General features: G+C 42.2%; 2 protein-coding genes across 6 annotated transcripts in view; both read right to left on the bottom strand.

Annotated features, from left to right (window-relative positions):
- LOC129857748 (calsyntenin-3-like) overlaps positions 1 to 3,818 on the bottom strand; it is a 32,051-nt gene extending 28,233 nt beyond the window's left edge. For both annotated transcript variants that reach the window (XM_055926271.1, XM_055926272.1), the window contains exons 1-2: positions 3,365 to 3,818; positions 2,258 to 2,324 (exon numbers count right to left, since the gene is read on the bottom strand). In XM_055926271.1, coding sequence (XP_055782246.1) covers positions 2,258 to 2,324 — 67 coding nt within the window. In that variant the 5' untranslated portion in view covers positions 3,365 to 3,818. The remainder of the gene's footprint in view (positions 1 to 2,257; positions 2,325 to 3,364) is intronic.
- Positions 3,819 to 4,447: 629 nt separating this feature from the next.
- Positions 4,448 to 24,311, bottom strand: LOC129857750 (lysophospholipid acyltransferase 5-like). 4 transcript variants are annotated; one of them, XM_055926282.1, is made up of 13 exons: positions 24,154 to 24,311; positions 19,834 to 19,941; positions 12,129 to 12,238; positions 11,698 to 11,791; positions 11,325 to 11,362; positions 10,100 to 10,278; positions 9,872 to 9,980; positions 9,654 to 9,740; positions 9,214 to 9,380; positions 8,801 to 8,948; positions 8,013 to 8,168; positions 7,613 to 7,743; positions 4,448 to 6,322 (listed from the first exon to the last, which is right to left on the bottom strand). In XM_055926282.1, exons 1-12 carry the CDS (start codon positions 24,236 to 24,238, stop codon positions 7,624 to 7,626), a joined length of 1,401 nt encoding a protein of 466 aa, XP_055782257.1. In that variant the 5' UTR covers positions 24,239 to 24,311; the 3' UTR covers positions 4,448 to 6,322; positions 7,613 to 7,623. The 4 variants fall into 4 exon arrangements, with proteins under 4 accessions (XP_055782257.1, XP_055782259.1, XP_055782261.1 ...); XM_055926284.1 differs by having other exon boundaries at positions 12,129 to 12,235; XM_055926286.1 differs by lacking the exon at positions 24,154 to 24,311 and adding an exon at positions 17,830 to 17,997 and having other exon boundaries at positions 12,129 to 12,235; positions 19,834 to 19,922.
- Positions 24,312 to 25,069: the final 758 nt, after the last annotated feature.

Here is a 25,069-nt window from a genome sequence, read left to right as displayed (position 1 = left end):
GACATGTCTCCCTCACTAGACCCTGAAATGATGACGTTAGACTCAGACAGCCGATGACAGAGCCACAGGACATGTTGTGTAGCAACCGCTCTGCCGTTTCAACATCAAAACACTCTGGCAAATTATAACAATTAAAATGCCAGTCTGGTCTGAATCAACGTGAGATAAGAGTTCTACAGAGGAGTGTCTTCCGTCTGGCCACTCTACCATAAAGGCCTGATTGATGGAGCGCTGCAGAGACGGTTGTCGTTCTGGAAGGTTCTCCAATCTCCACAGAGCAACTCTGGAGCTCTGTTAGAGTGACCACCGGGTTCTTTGTCACCTCCCTGACCAAGGCCCTTCTCCCCCGATTGCGCAGTTTGGGAAGAGTAGCTCTAGGAAGAGTATTGGTGGTTCCAATCTTCTTCGATTTAAGAATGATGGAGGCCACTGTGTTCTTGGGGACCTTCAATGCTCGACACAATCCTGTCTCTGAGCTCTACAGACAATTCCTTCGACCTCATGGCTTGGTTTTTGCTCTGACATGCAGAGTCAACTGTGTGACCTTATAGACAGGTGTGTGTCTTTCCAAATCATGTCTAATCAATTGAATTAACCACAGGTGGACTCCAATCAAGTTGTAGAAACATCTCAAGGATCATCAATGGAAACAGGATGCACCTGAGCTCAATTCCGAGTCTCATAGCAAAGGGTCTGAATACTTATGTAAATAAGGTATTTCTGTATTTATTTCTAATAAATTAGCTAGTTAATTAGTTTTCGCTTTGATAATTGAGGTATCGTGAGTAGATTGATGAGAAAAAAATATGAAATACATTTTTAAATAAGGACGTAACGTATCAAAATGTGGAAAAAGTCAAGGGGTCTGATTACTTTCTGAATGCACTGTAGATATCCCACTGGGCACAGACATCAGCTCAACGTCTAGTTTTGATGTACATTTGGTTAAGTTGTCAACTAACGTGAATTCAACGTGAAATAAACCAAACATTTCACCATATCATTGGATTTAGGTTAAAAGTTGGATTTTAAAAAAATGGGAAATTCCCTTACGTTGATTACTTTTTTTTTTCCTAATCCAATCAGTTTTGCCACATTGATTTTTTTGTTGTTGAAATGACATGGAAACAACATTGATTCATCCAGTTTTTATCCCAGTGGGACGTATGTTTGGTTGTTGAGTCAATTAGACCATGCCCATTTCAAGTTAGCTGGCTAACACCTTCATCTTGCTTTGTAGCATACCCCTTTGGTCATGTGACCAGGCTAGTGAGTGATGCTCAGGCTATTATTCACCATCCTCAATGGTTAATCTGATACGAACACTGCTTGTCCTCAAGCTTCTGCTCTGTCCCTCCTTTCGTAATTTATCTCTAACCCTCTCTCCCTGCCTGTCTCTCTTTCCCATCCCCTCTTTCCCTAGTTCTCTCTCTCTGCAATACAGCATTAAATCTGAACATCAGGGCCATGGATTACACCCAGGATTACAGATTGAGAGACATCTCTTTCCATCCCTCTCTCTCCATCTCTGGCACTCTTCCTCTCTCTGTCACTTTCTCTCTCCACACAACATCCCCTCATTCTCTGCCCTGCTCTCACACGCTTCTACCTCTATTTCAATCCGGTCACTTGATTTAACATACCATCTCTCTCTTCCTCTCCCCACCCACCCTTCCTAACTATGTCGGTTTCTCTGTCCTACACGCGGCGTCTCTGTATCCCTTCTACCGACTCCTTTTGCTCCCCTTCTCTCCACTTGTGTCTTCCAACGTCACTCCCTCCCTCCCTCCCTCCCTCGCCCTCTGACGTTCCTCGCCCCACTCCAGTTTCACTTCAAGTCTCCAGCATGATAATCATTGGAACAACGTTGGTAAATCAAGAGTCATGGCTATCCACGGTGATCTGAGAGAAGAAGATTGATCCTCCTTTGAAAGTCAAGCTATCAATTACACACATTATCACATACACCAACATCACCACATTGATCAAAATACATACATACAGGCTACATGAAGGACAACACTCTATAATGGTGATGTGTATGCAATCATACATTACAGATATATCATTTAATATATTATGACTGAGCACAGTGAGTGGGTATATGATTGAATTCCCTCTAGAGTTCAGGGGAGAGCGACAAAAGGGCCCTGGCCATGAGCGTGACTACAGGTATGTGTGCTCCCATGGCAATAGAAGAAAAAAAAAAAACGTATTTTAGCAGTACAATTAACAGTCAAAAGGAAAGGAAACTGACCTTTGTTGCCATTGGCAACCGAAGTCAAGCAAAGGAGGAGGAATGAGAGAGAACTCATTCTGTCCATCTGAGGGAGGAAGGGTAGAAGGGAGGATGGAAGAGGAATACAGTACATGCATTAAACCAGGGGTGTCAAACTCATTCCACGGAGGGCCGAGTGGGCTGGTTTTTGGTTTCTCCTTTTAATTTGTGTCCAATTAAGACCTACACAACCAGGTGAGATCCTAACTAATCAGTGACCTTAATGAATCAACTAAGTGCAAGGGAGGAGTGAAAACCTGCAGACACTCGGCCTGCCTCAGAATGAGCTTGACACATTCAACCGATCAGCACTGGAAGATAGACTGAGGTGTAGAGAACATAGACTAGACAGGACAGGCAAACACACACAGGTAAAAATCCTAATACATTAAGCCTACATACAACGGAATCTTCCGTCTCTATACTTTCACCTCATACAGAATACAGATGAATAACGCATAATAACAAAAGCCCAGTAAAACGACAGCACATGGTTCCAGGTCATGGTAGAGTTAAGTGAACTGTAATAAATAGCCTCATAGTGTCTAGTTCTGCTGCATTCATTTTGAGATGGTCAATTATACAGTGATGTTATAGCCTATACAGGCCAATATGCTGACTATGCACACACCTACTCACTTGCCTGTGTGGGTGTGTTAAGGGTTTGGTGTCCGTGCCAGTTAATTGACACAGTGTTCAAAATTATTCCATGGGGTATTGAGCCGTTATTGGTATCACGATACCACACAGTCTACCATTCACTGCCATGCGTAAAATCGAAGCCTATCTAAGCCTATCCCTATATATTTAATCAAAACGAAAAACTTTAACGAGACTGTGCAGAGGGCCGTACAATATATATTCTGCTCAAAATTAATAGTTAGCACATGTTGTTCAAGGCTACACAGAGGTGATGGAGACATGCGACAATAACTAATCGATTGTATACCCCATATTGATGGATAGGTGCATCAATTGGCACTATACGCCAGCGGATCTATATTTGGACTCTTAAAAATATTGTATTAGACATAGATGCTGGTTACAATCAAAAACAGAAGAAAGCCGCTGTCAATTTTACATTACCGTGGTGAGTGTGAGGTGTTTTAGTACCCAACGCTACCCTCGTAGCATCCGCGCCTCCGCAGCTCAGCTATCCTCCGACGAAAAAAAAAATCTAAAGCGCAGGTAACGGAATTGCACACACAGATCTATTGAATATGCTTAAATGTGCACGCTTCAGTTTGATTTAAGACTGATACGAACGGATAGTATCTCAATACCTATGTCCTTGTTTTCGGCAGACGTCGCATGAAGGGGCAAAAACGATGGGAATATAACGCTGACGTCCCCTCCCTCTCCGTGTTTCTTAACCCGCCCACACTGCGTCCTCTTCTCTCTCAGCTCCAATTCTATCTCCCTGACAAATTGCGTTGTTCTCTCTGTTTATTGAATTCTCTATGAGGGTGTCCGGGACAACGCATGATATTACTCATTTCGGCGCAACATCATTTTTTTTTTTTTTGTCTACATGTAGTGACAAAGCTGGGGGCACGCTCTCTTAACAGTCACTACCTTTCCCCGCCCTGACTGCAAAATGACGTCATATCACCCTTTCTGCCAGACAGCGTGTACACACACAAGTGGTGGACAAAGTACCTAATTGTCATACTTGAGTAAAAGTAGACACCTTAAAAGTTACTCAAGTAAAAGTCACCCAGTAAAATACTACTGGATTAAAAGTCGAAAAGTATTTGGTTCTAAATAAGTATCAAAAGTAAAATGTACTGCTAAAATATACTTAAGTATCAAAAGTATAAATAATTTCAAATTCCCTAATATAAAACAAGACACCACCATTTTCTTGTTTTTAAAATGTACAGACAGCCAGCCACACTAACACTCAGACATAATTTACAAACGATGCATGCGTTTAGTGAGTCTGCCAGATCAGAGGCAATAGGAATGACCATGGGTGTTCTCTTGATAAGTGTGTAAATTGGACCGTTTCTGTCCTGCTAAGCACTCAACATTTAACGAGTACTTTCGGGTGTCAGGGAAAATGTATGGAGTAAAAAGTACGTTCTTTAGGAATGTAGTGAAGTAAAAGTAGTCAAAAATATAAAGTACAAATACCCCCAAAAACTACTTGAAAGTACTACACACCTCTTTGGTTTTTAAAATCCAGCATTTTAATGAACATTACAAAAAGTTTGTTTAAAATTCTTTTTTTCCCCCCATTTCTCTTTTCCTTTGTACATTTGGTAGCAATAAGGCAAAAAAGTAGTCTCTGGAATAACAATTAATTCACATCAATTAATTATTACCACAAGTATAAATATTATTCAAATCTGGGTTGTTGCTACAGTGAGTCACTGCTCTCCCAATGTGTCTCTGCATTGGAAAAGGATAGTGGTAGAAGTTGCCTCAACACAGATGTAAGAACAGGGTAGCTGACAGGTCAAACATTCTAGATCTGACCTTGGTGCCAGTGGTTAGGGAGAATTTTGACCAAGTCCTAAGAAAGATAGAGGAAGGTGCTAGATCTCACTGGAGACCACTGGTGATGCTGTTGACATTGGTATGGTGATGTCACTCAATGTAAAAGTGGTGGTTTTGGTTACCTGTTGTGAGTTTGTTTTCCAGTTTGTTCAGAGACAGCCAGGAAGGGTGTGGGGTGGCAATGGAGTGAGAGGAGGATGGTGAATGGCAGACAAAGCCATGAGGAGAGGGGGATGGGGAGGAGGAAAAAGCCATGAGGAGAGGGGGATGGGGAAGAGGAAAGCATTGAAACCCCTTCATGGAATCTTATCCAAAGCTACAAAAATGGTCTATCATAAAACCCTCCTAAAAGAGCTATAAAATCCAGTCTCATCACGAAATAACGGAAACAAAATCTGAATTGAAACCAGAATAAATGTAAAAACATTCGTTGATAATACAAGGCCATTTGAGTCACGTGTTAGTGTGTACAGTGTTTTACAGTGCTTCTTGTGAGTGTTGGCCAACGGATCAATGAAAACACTCCTCCCCAAAAATATATAATTCCCATCAGAGCAGCAATCCTTGTTTTTTTTGTTCTCTCAACAAAATGCATGTTAACATAAAATCTGAAAGTGCCAAATACATTTCTGTTGTGCCTGAACCATAGCCATGTCTGTGCAGGTTCTTTCTACACCGAGTAGAGAAAACTTTAAGAATACCTGCTCTTTCCATGGCAGACTGACAAGGTGAATCAGGCGTAGCTAAGATCCCTTATTTATGTCACTTGTTAAATTCACTTCAAAATCAGTGTAGATGAAGGGGAGGAGACAGGACAAAGAATGATTTTTAAGCCTTGAGACATGCATTGTGTATGTGTGCCATTCAGACGGTGAATGGGCAAGACAAAATATTTAAGTGCCTTTGAACGGGGTATGGTAGTAGGTGCCAGGTGCACCGGCTTGTGTCAAGAACTGCAACGCTGCTGGGTTTTTCACACAACAGTTTAGCGTGTGTATCAAGAATGGTCCACCAACCAAAGGACATCCAGTCAACTTGACACAACTGTGGGAAGCACTGGAGTCAACATGGGCCAGCATCCCTGTGGAACGCTTTCAACACCTTGTAGAGTCCATGCCCGACGAATTGAGGCTGTGGGGGGGGTGCAACTCAATATTAGGATGTTTTGCATACTCAGTCTATATGGACGTGAGGGGAGGGTTGAAACAAGAGAGATCATAAAAACAGAGCCGTCTACAAACCCAGAGCCCGTGAGTGGTAAGTGCAATATTCTGTGTATACAAGACGTCAGTCAAGTTCTCTAAAATCAAGAGAACACCCCCTGATTGGCTCACAATTGTGGCACAAAGGTTATTTCCTGTACCCTCATCTCCCTAGTCCCAAAAAAACGTGCGTCCCGTCCAAAACACTAAAATAAATAGAAAAAAAAAAAAAAAGTGTACACAAATAATATTAAAGGCTTTAAAATATTTTCTGATCTGCTCCTAGTTAAAAGTCACAGTTCCCTTCAGTCACATCCTGGGTGGAGATTCAGCCAGAGACCTGAGAGAGAGAGAAGAGGTGAGAGATTAGTTGAGGTGACTTTCCCCCCCTTACAAAAAGCGCTTTGAGCATGTGGCAGAAAAGCACTATAGAAGTCCAATCCATCATCATAAATATTATCCTATATCCACAAGTAACATAAGCTACAACGACATTTCTACCTCCGTTTCTGTCTATTCATAAAGATGTTGTGAAGATCCCTCTATATGCATTAGGAGAAATTTGAAAAGCCTAAATCTAACAAATTGGAAAAATTGGCAGCATTTGCTTTGGATCAGAATCTTTCCCATTCATTTTAGATCTGCATATTTTTAATTCATACCATATGAGGTATGAAAACATCTGTCAAAAGTCAATTTTGGGGTGAACTATGCCTTTAAGTTTAATTAATTATCTGGAAACGACCTTTTGCCAATATGGAGACCATAATGAGTAACTGAAACTTAGGGAATGTTTTGACAAGGTTTTAAGTCTAAACTAGAGCTGGGACAAAAATAGTATAAAATCGATAATTATGAATAATAATTGTTTTAATACATTTCTTTTAGGACTTTCAACTTCATTTTAAGTAGATCATTTACCCAATAGCATTTTTTCATTTTTACATGAAGAGGGTAAAGTTGGTAATGTCTCAACGAGGGCAGAAATCATTTTACGGGCAGTACAGCACTGTTGGGAGGGGACGCTTCATTTCCTAAAGTTCCAAGTAGTCAAAATCATACATTTGAGATGTAGGCGTCACCAAAGCTGTGTTGTATACATTAGGTATGTCGCATTAAGATACATTACAAGCTCAGTTTTTTTCTCAGTTAAAAAAATAATAATATAAATTGTCAGTTTTAGGGCTAGTTCACCCAAGTTACAAAATGGCATATTGGCTTCCTTATTCTGTAAGCAGTCTTTGGACAAGGTATGAAAGCAACCAATGCTTTTGTTTTGTTTACCTGGCCACGGTTTCAAATGCTTTTCATCTATAAGTAACTTACATTTTTTTTTAATATGTTATGTTGATTTGGACATTAAGTGCAAAAAATGCTAATACAGCTACCATTGACTTGCATTGTATTTGTGCCACAATTGCTAAAACGTTAGCATTTGAAACAGGGGCCAGGTAAACAAAACCAAAGCATGGATTTATGTCATACCTTGTCCATAGATAGCTTACAGGGTAAGGAAACCAATATGTCATTTTGTACTATCCCTTTAATCATTATCCAAAATTCCATAATCGCCACAGCCTTACTGTAAACACAGAAAAGTCTGGGAGAACTATACAGAAGCTTGCATTACCTAACATAGTTCTAGTCCTCCTTTTTCTCGCTCCGTTCTTTTCTAGGTACCAGCACCTTGCGGAGATATGGGATGCCTAGATACAATGTGAAGAAGAATATGTGGCCGCAGAAATAAATGGATGAGTACACCTGCAAAAGAGAAACCGAGCAGATTAAATCCTCATCCAGACATCCATTTCCCCAACCCAAGTCAAGAGTTTAAACATATGCCAGACAACTGCATTTAGCACACAGTAATCTATGATCCGAGTTCTAACATGTTTGTGGCATTACGACCTGCCAGCTACCTTTAGCCACTTCAAAAAAAGTAAATAAAGAGCCTGAACATTTATAATGTGTTGCGATGTGCTTATGACAACATTACGACGGCTTATTACACGTTCTAAGCTGCTTATTACCCTGAGCCACTTGTCGTAGGTGAAGAGGCAGAAGGGCACCAAAGGATAGCCCATGAAGAGCCAGTGGATGAACTGCTGGACCAGGTAGATGAGGGGGTAGAGAGGACTGTTGGCCAGGCGGGTCAGCAGGGGACTGTCCCTCACCAGCGCTTGGGCCTGAGACAAACAGGGATAGGCATACAGCAGAAAGATAGTTATGGACACGGACGCACACACAGTAATCCAGTAACGCATACAGGGCAGAGAGTTTGAGAATCCTCCAACAGCTTAAATGGAGATCTTGACCCTTTGTTGTAGACCCGCTTGAGGATAGATTAGCAATGACAGGGTGTCTCCTCTTGAGGCTTAAAATTCACAGGTCCAGAGTTAGGAAAACAAAGATGAAAAGCCATGCACACTGTTTTTATGCTCCCAATGTTAGACGCAACTATGTTGACTACTGAGGGTCAGGTCGCCCTCGCAAAAAAGGTTCCTTAACCTTACTTGCTTAAATAAAAAAAGTTAAATAAATACGGTACATTCCCACCGTGGTCAAGACATTGCCGTGTACAACTTTGAAAGCATCCAAAATAAGCGAGGCGGCATTTTCCTGCCTCCTCAGGATTATCTCTGTCTCTGGTGCTTGTTTCTATAGAAATATAACTAGAACAGCCATTCCTAATCAAGTCACTGTTCTGTGATAAGTGGACAAGCAGCAATATTGAGTGTACCCATAAGAGTAAAGCAGGAAGTTCAGTAATCAAGTAGTGCTTTATTAAAATTCTATGAAATCCATTATTTACTCATACCTGTCTCTCCACATTTACGATGATGAACTCCATGGAGAAGCAGAGGAGGTATCCAGAGTGCGTGCCATGCCAGATGGCCAGGAACGCAAGCGCGGTCACCTGAGACAGGAGCTTATTACCCAGGAACTTCAACCGCTTAAACACGTGCCTGGAGGAATGTTACAAACCGCCAAATATTGTTAGATGTATAATTTGTATCACTTTGTCAGGCACTAACTTGGCCCTACATAGTTTGGTACTATCCTAGCCATGCATAATTTTAGTCAGGTACTAAGGTCCTTGCTATCCAAGATCCCTGGGATGTCCTTACCCAATTAAAGTGTAATTTATAATGGTGACAGTAAGGATGCCCCAAGGATCCCAGAAAGCACAAACCTGGCCATAAATAGTTTGAGTTCTAGTCAGGCACTAACCTGGCCACCCAGGCATTGGTGTTTATGTTGAAGGAGGCGATGGTGCCTGTGAAAAGGGGTGTGGTCTCAAACGTCCACACTTTCATATTTGCGCAGGCGTCCCATTGGTGCTCGCCATTCTGACCCAGCCCATTATAGCCGAGCCCAGAGAGTATACAGACGCCCTCCTGAGTCACAAAAAAAAAACATTCCTTTTACAAAACACTTAAATAACTTCTTCCTGAAAAACCTAAATACAGGGTTCCGCTGATATACTGGGCTCCCAGACCAATTTCTTCTCACCTGATCTGACGTAGGTGTGCCCCAGTGGAACTATTCTGTGTGACAATGACAGGTATGTGGAGACAGGTGTGTCTGTAAAGGTTTTATTTGGAAGCGGGTGCAGCCGGGAAATGAGATGTTTTACGTACCAAGTGCTGCTACATAGTGCTACTACTCACCGCTATGACCCAGCAGCTAACATATTTGTACAGGATGACTTTGGCCCAAAGGAGGATGAAGACACAGCGGTACCAGAACGGCTGCGCCTGGAGAGACACGCATTTGACTAAGGACGGTTACATTTGTCAAACAGAACCACGTATGGAAATGTGGCTTTGGCTTCAAATCTGATGTTAAAAGCATCAGGAATGCTGGTGCAAAAGCAAGGCTTTCTTACGTCGTACTCATCTGTTAGGTAATAGCTATCTGGGTAGTGCGGACTAAATATTGCGTAGATCACCAGGCAGAGGAGGCCGAGGGAGAACCGCTTCATAGCAGGTATAACACTGAGAAAAAGAAAAAGCTTGTTAAGTAAACCCATGTATCCATCCCCTTCCTCAACCCCCCCCGGTCCTACCTCCCGGTCTGCCCTTCCCTCCATCCATTCCTGCCTCCCTTCCTCTACCTGTTAGGTGGCTGTCCGGGGCAGTCGGTGAGCTCCCCTTTGACTAGCCTCTGGTAGCTGCGCAGTGTGAACTGGGGTCCCACCAGAAAGCCTCCGTAGAAGTAGGAGAATCCGATAACCTCCAGCAGAGAGGGAACATTGGCCAGGGCTGACCTCTTCTGCTCCTCATTCAACTTGGACTGGTGGGGTGGAGGGGGAGAATTGTGGTTGAGCCGGGGAGAGGGAGAAATAAGGGGGAGGGTTAGGAGGATTTAGAGTAAAAGGGGAAAGGTTGGGTAAAAGAGAACAGAGAAAGGGAAAGCGTAGAATGAATGTGAAAGAAACGACAGGAAATAGAGAAGCATTTTTGTAACAGTGCACAAAGTCACTGGCTGAGAAAGAATAAGCTCCCTGCATATCCAGTTACCCAGGGTTCTTATTGAAAGCTGCCCACGGTTGGACCGCAAACTCAATTGAACCAAATAGGACTACTTAACAGGCATTTAACTAGGGGGCATAAAACTGCTGGGTTTCCAAGTGCAAACCCGTGGCATGTTTCCAAAACACTACAAAAGATAATAGTCCAACAGTCAATAGTCAGCAACAACAAATAGTATTCTCTGACACGGATAGAATGGTAAACAACAATACAGAAACGACATTGTGCAACGAATGACAGAGACAGAGAGATGGTGATGATATCGTAGACATACAACAGGACCTCATGCCTGCCTTTTGTAGGCCTTTTTTGACTAGGCAAAACACAGCACAGACACAGCACAGTAACCAGACTATGGGGATGGGGGTCCCAAATCGCACCCTATTCCCTACATAGTGCTCTACTGTCGCCCAGAGCCCTATAGGTGGTTGTCGAAAGTTGTGCCATTTAGGAGGCCCCCTACATAAACAGAACAGGTGAGCAGCAACTGTAACATTGTAATGAGTGATGACCACTAGATATTTGCCTGTTTGTAAATGGACAACTTCCTCAATGCACACACACACGCTACCTCAACTCATCTCTGACTGATGTGTGGACAAAGTCTCTCACCCAAACAGTCTCACTTGCTCGCGTACACACACGAGAAAGAGAACTTGGAAGAGGTTGAAGCACAAAGACAAGTACACTGAGAGCAAAATAATAAATAGAACAGATAAGGGAGAAAAAAAATTCACAGAATTGACCAATAATCAAATGGCAATTAGAGAGAGAGAGAGAGAGAGAGAGAGAGATCAAGCAACTCACTGGTTCCTGGCCACCGTCATAGTAATCAAATGACAAACCTGAAATCAAAGAGAACGCAATTGGCATCAGTCACTATGTTATGAAAGCTCCTAGGATTGCCATGATCATTGGAATTAATACTTTTTAGACTGTAGATGTTCCTCAGCTGCACAGACGTAAAGCCATGACGGATTTTAGTAGGATTTTTAGTATACTACGCAAAATATGATCCATGTTATCTCCGAGGCTAATGAACAACTACTACAAGTTGTCAACAAGAAAAGAAAATAGGACAAATAAATCATTCAGCGTCGGGTGTTACACAAAATAAAAAAAGTGGGAAACAGAGGTGTTGTACAGAGCAGTGGAGAGAGGGTGTTAGTGATGAGCATACCGATAAGTTTGAGTGCAAGGACACATTGGGGCATGGTCCATTTGATATCGTATTCTTCTGTAGCTGTGTAGTAGTAGCCTGACAGCAGGTATGCCTACAGAGAGAGAAGTGGATGAAGAAAGAGAGAAGACAGACATGATCAAAAACAAACATACAAAACAATTATCACAATCACACTTTTTTTTACAAAGGAGGGAGGGAGAGAGCGCATTACGTCATACAGTGGCAGTGCTCTACGGCGCGTCAGTACTCCAGTGAAAGCAAAAAGGACAAGAGGAAGAGGATATCCTAACATGAACAGCAGAATTCACACACAGTGCAGCTCTTCAACTACTGTACCAAGGGAGGGGCAGCAAGCAAGAGAGAGCAAGAGAACACAGGAAGAGATTAAGAGAAAAGGAGAAAAATAAAGAGCGAGAAAGAAATCTCACCATTTGAAAAATAAAGCTGGCCAGGACGGTTGTTATCGTCCTTCCCATAAGCCTCATCATCAGGAACTGGACAAGGACGCATAATGCAGAGTGATAGAGCTGTGTGCCTGAAAGAGACAGAAAGTTGAAATGATAGAGGGGCAGAGAGATGGATATTAGCACAGAGAAACAGAGGAAGAAAAAGTGCATTCTTGCAAGTTGAAGAGGTTATGTGAAGAGGATAATAAAAAAAAAAATTAAAGACAGATTCCACAAAGACAGGGAAAGTGCAACAGACCTGCTGTAAAATCCAAGTGCAGCAGAGAACAAGGGGGGGAAAAATGTTGTGTTATTAATCCCCTACCCTTATGTAAACATCAAACCATCCTTCTCTAGACTCACTCAGTCAGTCTCTTTACTTCTTCACAATTACTCATGACTTGGTGGTTACTGGTTAGGCTAGCTATAGCGTACAAATTTAATGATTGACACGGCTGGACTAGCTCAAGGTCTAACATACAGCCGACTCAATGCGGCCCCTGGGGTGTTTTGAGCAAAATACACATATACATACATACATACATACATACATACATACATACATACACACACACACTGAGAGGGAAAAGTATTTGATCCCCTGCTGATTTTGTATGTTTTCCCACTGACAAAGAAATGATCAGTCTATCATTTTAATGGTAGGTTTACTTGAACAGTGAGAGACACTGTGACCTTTTCCACATTCTGTTACGTTACAGCCTCATTCTAAAATGTATGGGTCAGAAACTTTCTGGAATTTCCCCAGAAATTTTCTATTGGAATTAAAGCCTGGGAAATTTGGGCATCTTGCTTAAATTCGTTTAAAAAAATAACCTTATAACAGTGAACCTTTTTTGTGGGATGGACATAAGGCAATTCTAGATCTTGTGGCATATTTTGGTTAAGCTATCCTCAATTCAATGGAATTGCAACCCTCTGCATGCACAGTGCTTTCTTCCATCACATGTACAGCTGATTCTCAAGATCTCACACACTAATGAGATGCTATTGAGCCCACACTTCTACACTGTCTGAGCCAAGGACTACATGCTTTCTGGTAAGTTTTGATTACAATACTGGGTGGGGTGAATATATTTTATGACACACAGTTGAAGTCGGAAGTTGACATACCCTTAGGTTGGAGTCATTAAAACTCGTTTTTCAACCACTCCACAAGTTTCTTGTTAACAAACTATAGTTTGGGTAAGTCGGTTAGGACATCTACTTTGTGCATGACAAGTCATTACAGACAGATTATTTCACTTAATCACAATTCCAGTGGGTCAGAAGTCTAGATACACTAAGTTGACTGTGCCTTTAAAAAGCTTAGAAAAATCCAGAAAATGTCGTCATGGCTTTAGAAGCTTCTGATATGCAATTGACTCTAATGATGTCAATTAGCCTGTGTACCTGTGGATGTATTTCAAGGCCTAACTTCAAATTCAGTGCCTCTTTGCTTGACATCATGGGAAAATCAAAAGAAGAAAAAAAAAAGACCCACAAGTCTGGTTCATCCTTGGGAGCAATTTCCAAACGCCTAAAAAAAGGTACCACATTCATCTGTACAAAAAAATAGTACGCAAGTATAAACACCATGGGACCATGCAGCCGGCATACCGCTCAGGAAGGAGACGTGTTCTGTCTCCAAGAGATGAACGTATTTTGGTGCGAAAAGTGCAAATCAAACCCAGAACAGCAAAGTGAAGATGCTGGAGGAAACAGGTACAAAAGTATCTATGTCCACAGTAAAACGAGTCCTATATCGACATAACCTGAAAGGCCGCTCAGCAAGGAAGAAGCCACTGCTCCAAAAATCGCCACAAAAAAGCCAGACTACGGTTTGCAACTGCACATGGGGACAAAGATCGTACTTTTTGGAGAAATGTCCTCTGGTCTGATGAAACAAAAATAGATCTGTTTGGCCATAATGACCATTGTTATGTTTGGAGGAAAACGGGGGAGGCTTGCAAACCAAAGAACACCATCCCAACCGTGAAGCACAGGGGTGGCAGCATCATGTTGTGGGGGTGCTTTGCTGCAGGAGGGACTGGTGCACTTCACAAAATAGATGGCTTCACGAGGAAGGAAAATTATGTGGCTATATTGAAGCAACATCTCAAGACATCAGTCAGGAAGTTAAAGCGTGGTCGCAAATGGGTCTTCCAAATGGACAATGACCCCAAGCATACTTCCAAAATGGCTTAAGGACAACAAAGTCAAGGTTTTGGAGTGGCCATTACAAAGCAATGACCTCAATCCTATAAAAAAAATTGTGGGCAGAACTGAAAAGGCGTGTGTGAACAAGGAGGCCTGCAAACCTGACTCAGTTACACCAGCTCTGTCAGGAGGAATGGGCCAAAATTCACCCAACCTATTGTGGGAAGCTTGTGGAAGACTACCCAAAACATTTGGCCCAAGTTAAACAATTTAAAGGCAATGCTACCAAATACTAATTGAGTATGTAAACTTCTGACCCACTGGGAATGTGATGAAAGAAATAAAAGCTGAAATAAATCATTCTCTACTATTATTCTGACATTTCACATTCTTATTTTTTGTTAACAAGTAAATAGTAGCCTACAGCAAAGTGTGTTTAAATCCTTTCTAACAATTTCTGCTAGTTTGTTTTTGCTACCATGTGTTTTAGCTTACTTGATCCTGCTAACTGAGTGTTATTTCACCTGTTTCCATACATGTTTCATCTTAAAACATTTATCTTACAAAAGGAGTTGTTTAATCTAACTGCTTAACTATTTAGCTCTACATGAAATTGCATTGATTTTAAAAACGTTTTTCTAATCTTTACCACGGGCACCATCTGATGTGTGGTGACATGTCACTGCAGCTAATGTTGAAGGAAAAGCTGTCTAAATTTGCAAATACTGTGCCAAATCATATATGAAGAATGTCAAGATGCAGAATCATCTGGCCAAGTGCATAAAGTTCAGCAACCTCTGACAAGTCCCTCTACTTCTATTCGAGGTGAAAATGATGAATCAGACACCTTATCGATTGCAACAGCTCATGGTCTTCCTGGAATCAGAAGTTTTTTTGAATCTGTGGAGGAACGTAGTCAGAGAAATGCTTATGAATATCTTGCCTGAGCGGTGTATGCAACTGGTTCACCTCTGATGCTCACAGGTATTGGAAGAGATTTCTGAATGTTCGTCGCTCAGCATACACCCCTCCAACCAGACAGGCTTTATCTACTCATTTGCTGGATGCAGAGTTCAGAGTTCAAGTGGATGTCAAGCAAATCATAGAGAAAGCCGACTGTATTGCAATCATCTCTGATTGGTGGTTGAATGTTCGTGGGCAAGGAATAATTAACTACATCATCTCAACCCCTCAAACAGTATTCTACAAGAGCACAGACACAAGGGACAACAGACACACCGGTCTCTACATTGCAGATGAGCTGAAGGCAGTCATTAAGTTATAGCAGCAATCTACCTCACCAAGCAGCAAGAAGAATAAGAGCACCACATTGAAGCTGCCCAGCAACACCCGTTGGGGTGGTGTTGTCATCATGTTTGACAGTCTCCTGGGGGGGAAGGAGTCTCTCCAAGAAATGGCCCTATCACAGTATGCTGATATGGATAGCCCCATCAAGAGGATCCTCCTGGATGATGTATTTTGGGAGAGAGTGGTAAGCAGCCTGAAACCTATAGCAGTAGCCATTGCACAGATTGAGGGATACAATGCCACCCTGTCTGATGTTCAGACTCTGCTTGCAGATGTAAGAGGAGAAATCCATACTGCCCTGCCCACTTCACTGTTGCTCCAAGCAGAGGGAACTGCAGTTCTGAAATGCATCAAAAAGTGTGACGACTTCTGCCTGAAGCCCATACAAGCCGCAGTGTACATGTTGGACCCCAAATATGCTGGCAAGAGCATCCTGTCTGGTGCAGAGATCAACAAGGCCTATGGTGTCATCACTACCGTGTCTCGCCACCTTGGCCTGGATGAGAGCAAGGTTCTTGGCTGTGTGGCGATGTACAGTCGTGGCCAAAAGTTGAGAATGACACAAATATTAATTTTCACAAAGTCTGCTCGCTCAGTTTGTATGATGGCAATATACTCCAGAATGTTATGAAGAGTGATCAGATGAATTGCAAAGTCCCTCTTTGCCATGCAAATGAACCCGAATCCCCCAAAAACATTTCCACTGCATTTCAACCCTGCCACAAAAGGACCAGCTGACATGTCAGTGATTCTCTCGTTAACACAGGTGTGAGTGTTGACGAGGACAAGGCTGGAGATCAGTCAGTTCGAATCACAAACTGGAAGCTTGAAAAGGAGGGTGGTGCTTGGAATCATTGTTCTTCCTCTGTCAACCATGGTTACCTGCAAGGAAACACATGCAGTCATCATTGCTTTGTACAAAAAGGGCTTCACAGGCAAGGATATTGCTGCCAGTAAGAATGCACCTAAATCAACCATTTATCTGATCATCAAGAACTTCAAGGAGAGCGGTTCAATTGTTGTGAAGAAGGCTTCAGGGCGCCCAAGAAAGTCCAGCAAGCGCCAGGACCGTCTCCTAAAGGTGATTCAGCTGCGGGATTGGGGCACCACCAGGACAGAGCTTGCTCAGGAATGGCAGCAGGCAGGTGTGAGTGAATCTGCACGCACAGTGAGGTGAAGACTTTGAGGATGGCCTGGTGTCAAGGGCAGCAAAGAAGCCACTTCTCTCCAGGAAAAACATCAGGGACAGACTGATATTCTGCAAAAGGTACAGGGATTGGACTGCTGAGGACTGGGGTAAAGTCATTTTCTCTGATGAATCCCTTTTCTGATTGTTTGGGGCATCCGGAAAAAAAGCTTGTCCGGAGATGACAAGGTGAGCTCTACCATCAGTCCTGTGTCATGCCAACAGTAAAGCATCCTGAGACCATTCATGTATGGGGTTGCTTCTCAGCCAAGGGAGTGGGCTCACTCACAATTTTGCCTAAGAACACAGCCATGAATAGAATGGTACCAACACATCCTCTGAGAGCAACTTCTCCCAACCATCCAGGAACAGTTTGGTGACGAACAATGCCTTTTCCAGCATGATGGAGCTCCTTGCCATACGGTAAAAGTGATAACTAAGTGGCTCGGGGAACAAAACATCGATATTTTGGGTCCATGGCCAGACTCCTTAAGGAGGCGGGTGGACAAACAAAAACCTACAGATTCTGACAAACTCCAAGCATTGATTATGCTGCCATCAGTCAGGATGTGGCCCAGAAGTTAATTGACAGCATGCCAGGGCGGATTGCAGAGCTCTTAATAAAGAAGGGTCAACACTGCAAATATCAAACAAAAATATCAACTACATGTAATTGTCAATAAAAGCCTTTGACACTTGTAATTATAATTCAGTAGTCAGTCAGTAATTAATAATAACAACTGACAAATATCTAAAGACACTGAAGCAGCAAACTTTGTGGAAATGAATATTTGTGTCATTCTCAACTTTTGGCCACAACTGTACACTTCCAAGCAAGGGCTTTGGGATGGAGATGCAATATGGCAGTCGTGCCAATATCTCATCAGCCACCTGGTGGAAGGGACTTTGTGGATCTGAGGCTCTTTCCCATGTTGCCTCCATCATCCTCCAAATCCCACCAACATCAGCCGCCTCAGAGCGCAACTGGTCCTTGTTTGGGAACACACACACAAAAGCACGCAACAGGCTTACCAATACAAGGGTTGATAAATTGGTGGCCATCCGGGCAAATTTGAGGCTTTTTGAGCCTGACAATGAGCCATCCTCAACAAGGTTGGAAAGTAACAGTGAAGATGAGGCCTCAAAGACTGATGTTCAAGAGGTGGACATTGAGGAGGTCCGGGGAGAAGACATGGAAGCCTGAGAAGAAGACAACCAAAGCTTTAGTTTCTAGACTATCATTTTACAGATGTATGTTGAAAACGTTTTTGGGAGATGCGATGGATCATTGGTGATCATTCAATATTCCCTTTTGTTGTTCAGTGAAATTATCCCATGTGAAGAGCCAACTCATTTAAAAGTTACATTCGTAACTAAATAGTTTTTTACAACTTCTATGGGAAGGATTTAATAATTTGCAATTATGTCTACTTTATGTCTAGGTAAAAGGTTTGTCTCCATATATTGTAAATATATCCAATGCAAAAAAACATCTACATTTATAATGGTATTAATATGCATACATTTGTTAATTCCCCATATATTCCCGTTAATTCCCACGGAAAGTTTCCACCTCTGAATATTCCCCAAAATATGCAACCCTAAGCTCAACCAAATCAAAACTGTGTAGAAATTATAAAGTACCTACATTTATAGTCTCTTCACTCTGTCCAGATTTCTAACAATCAGTGAAACGAAAGCTAGAAAGTCAGGAAGCATGGTAAACTCCCCAAATTATGGATAGAGGACTGTATTTTGGTAATTTTGACGGTGAGGAAATATAACAAATTGTGTGTGCAGCCCTCCGGACCTCGATGAAGACTGAGTCAGGCCCGCGGGTCAAAACGAGTTTGACATCCTTGAGCTATACAAATCCCACCCTTAAGATACTGTCCTGTTCTAGGCCGTTCCCTTGCAGCGTTACACACTAGGGTTTTTTGTTAGTATGGCATGGAAGCCCCTGAAGCAATAATCAAAGCTACAAAACACCAAAATATTTAATTTGAAACAAGAGGGCACATTTCTTTGGGGTGGGGAAAATCAACAGAGCTGAGGGATGCTTCCACATAGGGCCACAAAAATATTTCAATAAATTCCCTGGTTTTCCCAGAAATCCCAGTTGGCGAGTAGCCAGAATCAGGAAGGAACCAGGATTTCTGGAAGACCAGGGAAATTATTTAAAGTTTCCAGAATTTTTCAACCCTACTCCCACCGCTGCAAAGTAATGGTGAGACAAACACTGTTTTCAGAAATGAGCCACTTTACCCTTTCACCCCCCCCCTCTGGAGTTAACGCCAAGGAAATAGGTCCCCATCCCAACAGTTTCCCTGCCAACATCACCACCATAAGGAAATCATTACCCATTCCCCACTACTCATTCCCCAGCCACTTGGCTGAACTTTTTGCATTGCCTGCCCCCCCCCCCCCCCCCCCTACTCTGTTATTATCTATGCATAGCCACTTTAATAACTACCTAAATGTACATAATTACCTCGATCCCGGTGCCCCCCCCCCCCCCATTGGCACATTGTACCGTTACCCCCTGTATATAACCCCGCTATTGTTATTTACTGCTGCTCTTTAATTATTTGCTATTCTTATCTCTTTTTTTAGGGATTGTCTTAACTCCATTGTTGGTTAAGGGCTTGTAAGTAAGCATTTCACTGCAAGGTCTACTACACCTGTTGTATTCGGCGCATATGACAAATACAATTTGATTGTTTTCTCAACAACCCACCTGTTCTCTCACCTCCCCCTGAAGTTGTGATGTTCCAATATTGTTATAAGTTATTGATGACACTATTTCGCTATTTCATGTAGCACTGCTCAAAAATACGCTCCTGGTCATAGCAAACTTCTCAATCCTTTTAACAAATGTATAGGCATGAGCTGAAATACCTACCAACTTCCACCTTCATTAATTTCCTCTCCCCATCCCCCACACCACTTCCCCATCTCCTTTCTCTCTGCCTCCCTCCTCCTCTATTTGCCTCTCTGCCTCCCTCCGTCCCCTCCCTCCGTCCCTTTGCGTCTCACCAAAGTTGAAAGCTGCCAGAGACAGTCCGGAGATGGCGTGGTATAAGTGAATGACAGTGGGTGGCTGGTGGAAGAAGAATTGCCGGTACAGCAGGGCACAGGGGTACCCTGAAGGAACGACAGAAAGAGAGAAAGGAGGAGACAGTTAACATGTGAATCAACACAAGTGAATCATTCTAGACAAGAGCCCTTAGTGATGACAGCAAAATTAAGACCTTGTAGTTCAGTGCTACAACCTCAAGATAAAACGGAGACGTTTATCAGTGCACACCCAGGGATGCAATTGGTCTGGGGCCCACCAGGGCTGAGGTTCTGTACCTTAGACACAATTCATACAACAAGATCTAATAAAAATCAAAAAAATGGTTGTGCCGTGTCTCCCGCCCGATGTAGTCAACGCATTCGAGACTGTGCACGCACCTTCCTGACTGCTCGCACAGGCTGCGCAACTGCTATATAATGGTTGCCTACACCCCCCCCCAAAAATGTGTAAAACAGAAAAAAATGCTTCTGCCGAGACACACTTTGAAGATGCTGCTGTCCACATGTACTTTCTCAGCCAACATGAGTAGCCTAACACCAAAATCAGACAACCCCATAGTTGAATATGGGAACCTTTTCAATTGGCTTGTCACATTCTATGCAAGAAAATAATACACTTTCAAATTGTGTGTACCACAGGGGAAAACATGTATGCATTTGCCCAGACATTGCACCATCACAAGACACATTTGAAAGGGGTTAATGGCCACTTAAAAAGAGGATCCCAGCTTTCCATTACTACTACATGTATTATTTCTCAACTCCTAAAAATGTGTGAACTGAACCATTTTCAAACCGGAGTATGAGCAGAATGGTTTAGGTGCTTTTAGCGCTTGCTGTTTACGAGAAGAGATGAGGGCAGAGAGGAGATCAGGGCCAAATGTAACAGGTAGGCCTACACTAAAAAAAAGTCTGTTGCTTTTACGGTCACTTACTGGCGGCCAGTTACAGTTGAAGTCGGAAGTTTACATACACCTTAGCCAAATACATTTAAACTCAGGTTTTTCACAATTCCTGACATTTAATACTAGTAATAATTCCCTGTCATAGGTCAGTTAGGATCACCACTTTATTTTAAGAATGTGAAATGTCAGAATAATAGTAGAGAGAATGATTTCAGATTTTATTTCTTTCATCACGTTCCCAGGGGGTCAGAAGTTTACATACCAAATACTAATTGAGTGTAGCATTGCCTTTTAAATTGTTTAACTTGGGTCAAATGTTTCAGGTAGCCTTCCACCACCTTCCCACAATAGGTTGGGTGAATTTTGGCCCATTCCTCCTGACAGGGCTGGTGTAAATGAGTCAGGTTTGTAGGCCTCCTTGCTCGCACATGATTTTTCGGTTCTGCCCACACATTTTCTATAGGATTGAGGTCAGGGCTTTGTGATGGCCACTCTAATACCTTGACTTTGTTGTCCTTAAGCCCTTTTGCCACAACTTTTGAAGTATGCTTGGGGTCCTTGTCCATTTGTAAGACCCATTCGCGACCAAGCTTTAACTTCCTGACTGATGTCTTGAGATGCTGCTTCAATATATCCACATATTTTTCCTGCCTCATGATGCCATCTATTTTGTGAAGTGCACCAGTCCCTCCTGCAGCAAAGCACCCCCACAACATGATGCTGCCACCCGCGTGCTTCACGGTTGGGATGGTGGTCTTTGGCTTGCAAGCCTCCCCCGTTTTCCTCCAAACATAACAATGGTCATTATGGCCAAACAGTTCTATTTTTGTTTCATCAGACCAGAGGACATTTTTCCAAAAAGTACGATCTTTGTCTGGCTTTCTCAATGGCACTTTTGGAGCAGTGGCTTCTTCCTTGCTGAGCGGCCCTTCAGGTTATATCGATGTAGTTCTCGTTTTACAGTGACTATAGATACTTTTGTAATGATCTCCTCCAGCATCTTCACAAGGTCCTTTGCTGTTGTTCTGGGATTGATTTGCACTTTTCGCACCAATGTATGTTCATCTCTAGGAGACACAATGCATCTCCTTCCTCAGCGGTATGCCAACTGCGTGGTCCCATGGTGTTTATACTTGCGTACTATTGTTTGTACAGATGAACGTGTTACCTTCAGGTGTTTGGAAATTGCTCCCAAGGATGAACCAGACTTGTGGAGGGCTACAATTTTTTTCTGAGGTCTTGGCTGATTTCTTTAGATTTTCCCATGATGTCAAGCAAAGAGGCACTGAGTTTGAAGGTAGGCCTTGAAATACATCCACAGGTACACCTCCAATCGACTCAAATGACGACAATTAGCCTATCAGAAGCTTCTAAAGCCAAGACATCATTTTCTGGAATTTTCCAAGCTGTTTAAAGGCACAGTCAACTTAGTGTATGTAAACTTCTGACCAACTGGAATTGCGATACAGTGAATTATAAGTGAAATAATCTGTAAACAATTGTTGGAAAAATTACTTGTGTCATGCACAAAGTAGATGTCCTAACCAACTTGCCAAAACTATAGTTTGTTAACAAGAAATTTGTGGAGTGCTTGAAAATCGAGTTAATGACTCCAACCTAAGTGTATGTAAACTTCCAACTTCAACTGTACCTGTAAATTCTAAATAAACTGGTTTAACAATACATTGCTGTAAAGTTTACTGTAATGTAATACTGCTAAACAAAAGTTTATTTTGAATTTACGGTAACATACTGTACAGTGTATTTTTGGGACATTCAAGTCATCAATATGATGCTAACTAGCAACAAGATCATGTTCAGAGTTTGCAATGTAGCTAATTCTTAGCCCAATGGGGTAAATGCAGATGGAAAACCCCATTCTTTAGGCCATTTATTAGCCACCATGATGCATCAGTTGGGCTACAGCCAGGTGATAGCATAATGCTTTTAGCTAAATAGCGCACCTGACAGATCATGATGATAAGTACCAATATGTTTTGGGCTGGAAGGGCAAATTATATTTTAGATGGTGTTAGCATAATTGTATTCCATTAATATTGTAGTGGAATGTCCTTTTAAAAAGTCACCAGAACGGACCTTCTCACAGTCATTCTACAAAAATGTTAAAGGTCCATCTGTGACCTTTGCCACCACAGCTTAAATTTTTTTTATCTGGAAACACTGACCAATCGTTTATGTTTTGGATCCCTGGACACTTCAAATTAATTGAGAGCTTCTGTTCAATTTGTATGCCTAAAGCAGAGTGACTTTTCATGTTCGATTATGAAAAGTCACTCCACTGGAGTGTCATTATCTGAGCATTACAGAGAAATCACATGCTATTTGGTTGTGGAGAAATGGGGTTAACAGCTGCCAAGCAGTTGGTTAATTAAGAGCATGTAGTTTTGCAGTCATATGAGCTTTTGGTGCTTATTGTTTAGGTCAGTGCACTATAGAAAAAAGAAAAAAAAACTCCCAATTGAACCACTCTGCACACACCCCCACACTCAGTTTTCTGGTGTGTGTAACTGACAAGGGTAGACATTGGCAGTAGAATTAACAGCTGGTAATCACATTTTATTTACTTCCATAAAGTATAGAGGTCGGGAGGTCTTGCAATCTGATACCTTCAATGTGTCACAATCACAATGATGACTGGTAAAGGCAATATTGTAGTTTCTATACATTTACAAGATTGTAAACATGGGGACTACTGTGATACAACATGAGCCAAAGGCAAGAGATGTACAATTATAGGCTACAGCAAGAACAAACAATATCAGGGTAACAGAAGCTGAATAGCAACAGCAATTAATTTAAGACAATGAACTGAAATACTGCACTATTTGTTAGTCAATCCCAGCAAATGTGACTTCAGAAAAAAAAAGGTTAATGTGTCAGAGCAAAGTTCAGAGATGACAAGACACCCAGCTACCTGGGATACACCGACCATGTAAAGTAAACCTGTCCGTACTGTATGTTACAACCGCTTGTAGTAACCTCTTCCATAATCGCTAGCTAACGTTAGCTAAAATAATATGTTTTCTGACAATCAGCAGAGCAGATAATGTGTTCTGCTTATTCTTGTGCCCGCTCAACCTTGCAGCCCGTCTGGTCAGCTTGCAAAACAAGGCTAGCTAAATACATTTAGCTATTGTATTATCGTTCGGCTTGTCAGCGGGTCTACTCGCTAGCTAGCTAACGTTAGTCTGGCTAGTCACTGCAGCTGAGCAAGAGACATCATTAACGTTACCTGGTTTAGCAGAGTGTGTGTTGTTACACTGTTTTAAAGGTGTAAATCAATATTACATTGACACATGGTTATGTCAGAGAGTCTACTGAAATATGCCAGAGATGACTGAATTGAACTCACCGACTAAAACGGACAGAATCAGTCGAACCGCAGGTTCTGGGGAACCTAATGATTCCGACAATTTCTCCATCAAGGGAGCCGCCATCTTTCGTGTGGGCGGAAGTGGCTCTGGTGATTCCGTAGATGTGTACCTTCGTGAGCGTTCCACTCTCTCCTTTATCTGCCCTTGTCGATTTAGCGCTCTCCACCCCTTTCCCCTCCCCTTTCTTTAATGTTAATTCTTCGCCTTTCTCACCACATCGACCTTCAAATCTCTTTTGCCCCCAAATTTCGCAACATCTGTTCAATCTACTGCAACCTCTCTCACTTAAGTAAAATTATATGCAGCCTACTGGTGTTGTAATATAGAGCATGTTGATCTTAAATTGTTACGAAAATCATCAAACTTTTTTTGTGGGCAAAAATACATTAGGTTGTATCTACACACCTCCATCAATATCAAGCTTTTCCTCCATCCACTACCTAATATCATATAACATTCTGTTGTCAGTGCTGCTCAACAGTGGTGTAAAATCCCCCCCGTGTGGCATTAGTTGGGAATTACGTGTTTGCCGAGGCAAGTGCATGCACCACCAATTTCTTTTTCCCCAATGGTTAAAGGCCCACTCTTTAATTTGAAAAACAACAAAACGTTATCCCGCCACTTGGTTTTCTGTATAGGCCTAAACTGAGGGATAGGGCTGGACACTTAAATTCATAGATTGAGCAATGTATGGTACATGTCAGTCCATGACATGAGGTCAACAACATGACAGTTTTAACTTGCATTTGAAGATTTACTTTGAGGCATTTATAAGTGCTATTCTTCAAGAATTAGTGGCCATTATAATTATAGATTAACACCACAGCTGTGTCAGAAGTAGGATAGGGATGACGGCCGAAAGCACGGACGGGCGTGCTTGGGCCCTGAAAGATG

The sequence above is a fragment of the Salvelinus fontinalis genome, chromosome 6 (assembly GCF_029448725.1).
Source record: "Salvelinus fontinalis isolate EN_2023a chromosome 6, ASM2944872v1, whole genome shotgun sequence".
Lineage (NCBI taxonomy): Eukaryota > Metazoa > Chordata > Actinopteri > Salmoniformes > Salmonidae > Salvelinus > Salvelinus fontinalis.
The sequence above is the reverse complement of the archived record's forward strand: the minus strand, read 5'-3'. Positions and strand labels throughout refer to the sequence as shown.

Coding starts and splice junctions, on each gene's coding strand:
- LOC129857750 (XM_055926282.1), bottom strand. CDS start 24,238: ATGGCGGCTCCCTTGATGGAGAAATTGTCGGAATCATTAGGTTCCCCA. Junction 10,279..11,324: donor ATGACGGTGGCCAGGAACCA/GTGAGTTGCTTG, acceptor CCACCCCACCAG/TCCAAGTTGAATGAGGAGCA. Junction 7,744..8,012: donor CCTACGACAAGTGGCTCAGG/GTAATAAGCAGC, acceptor TCTCTTTTGCAG/GTGTACTCATCCATTTATTT.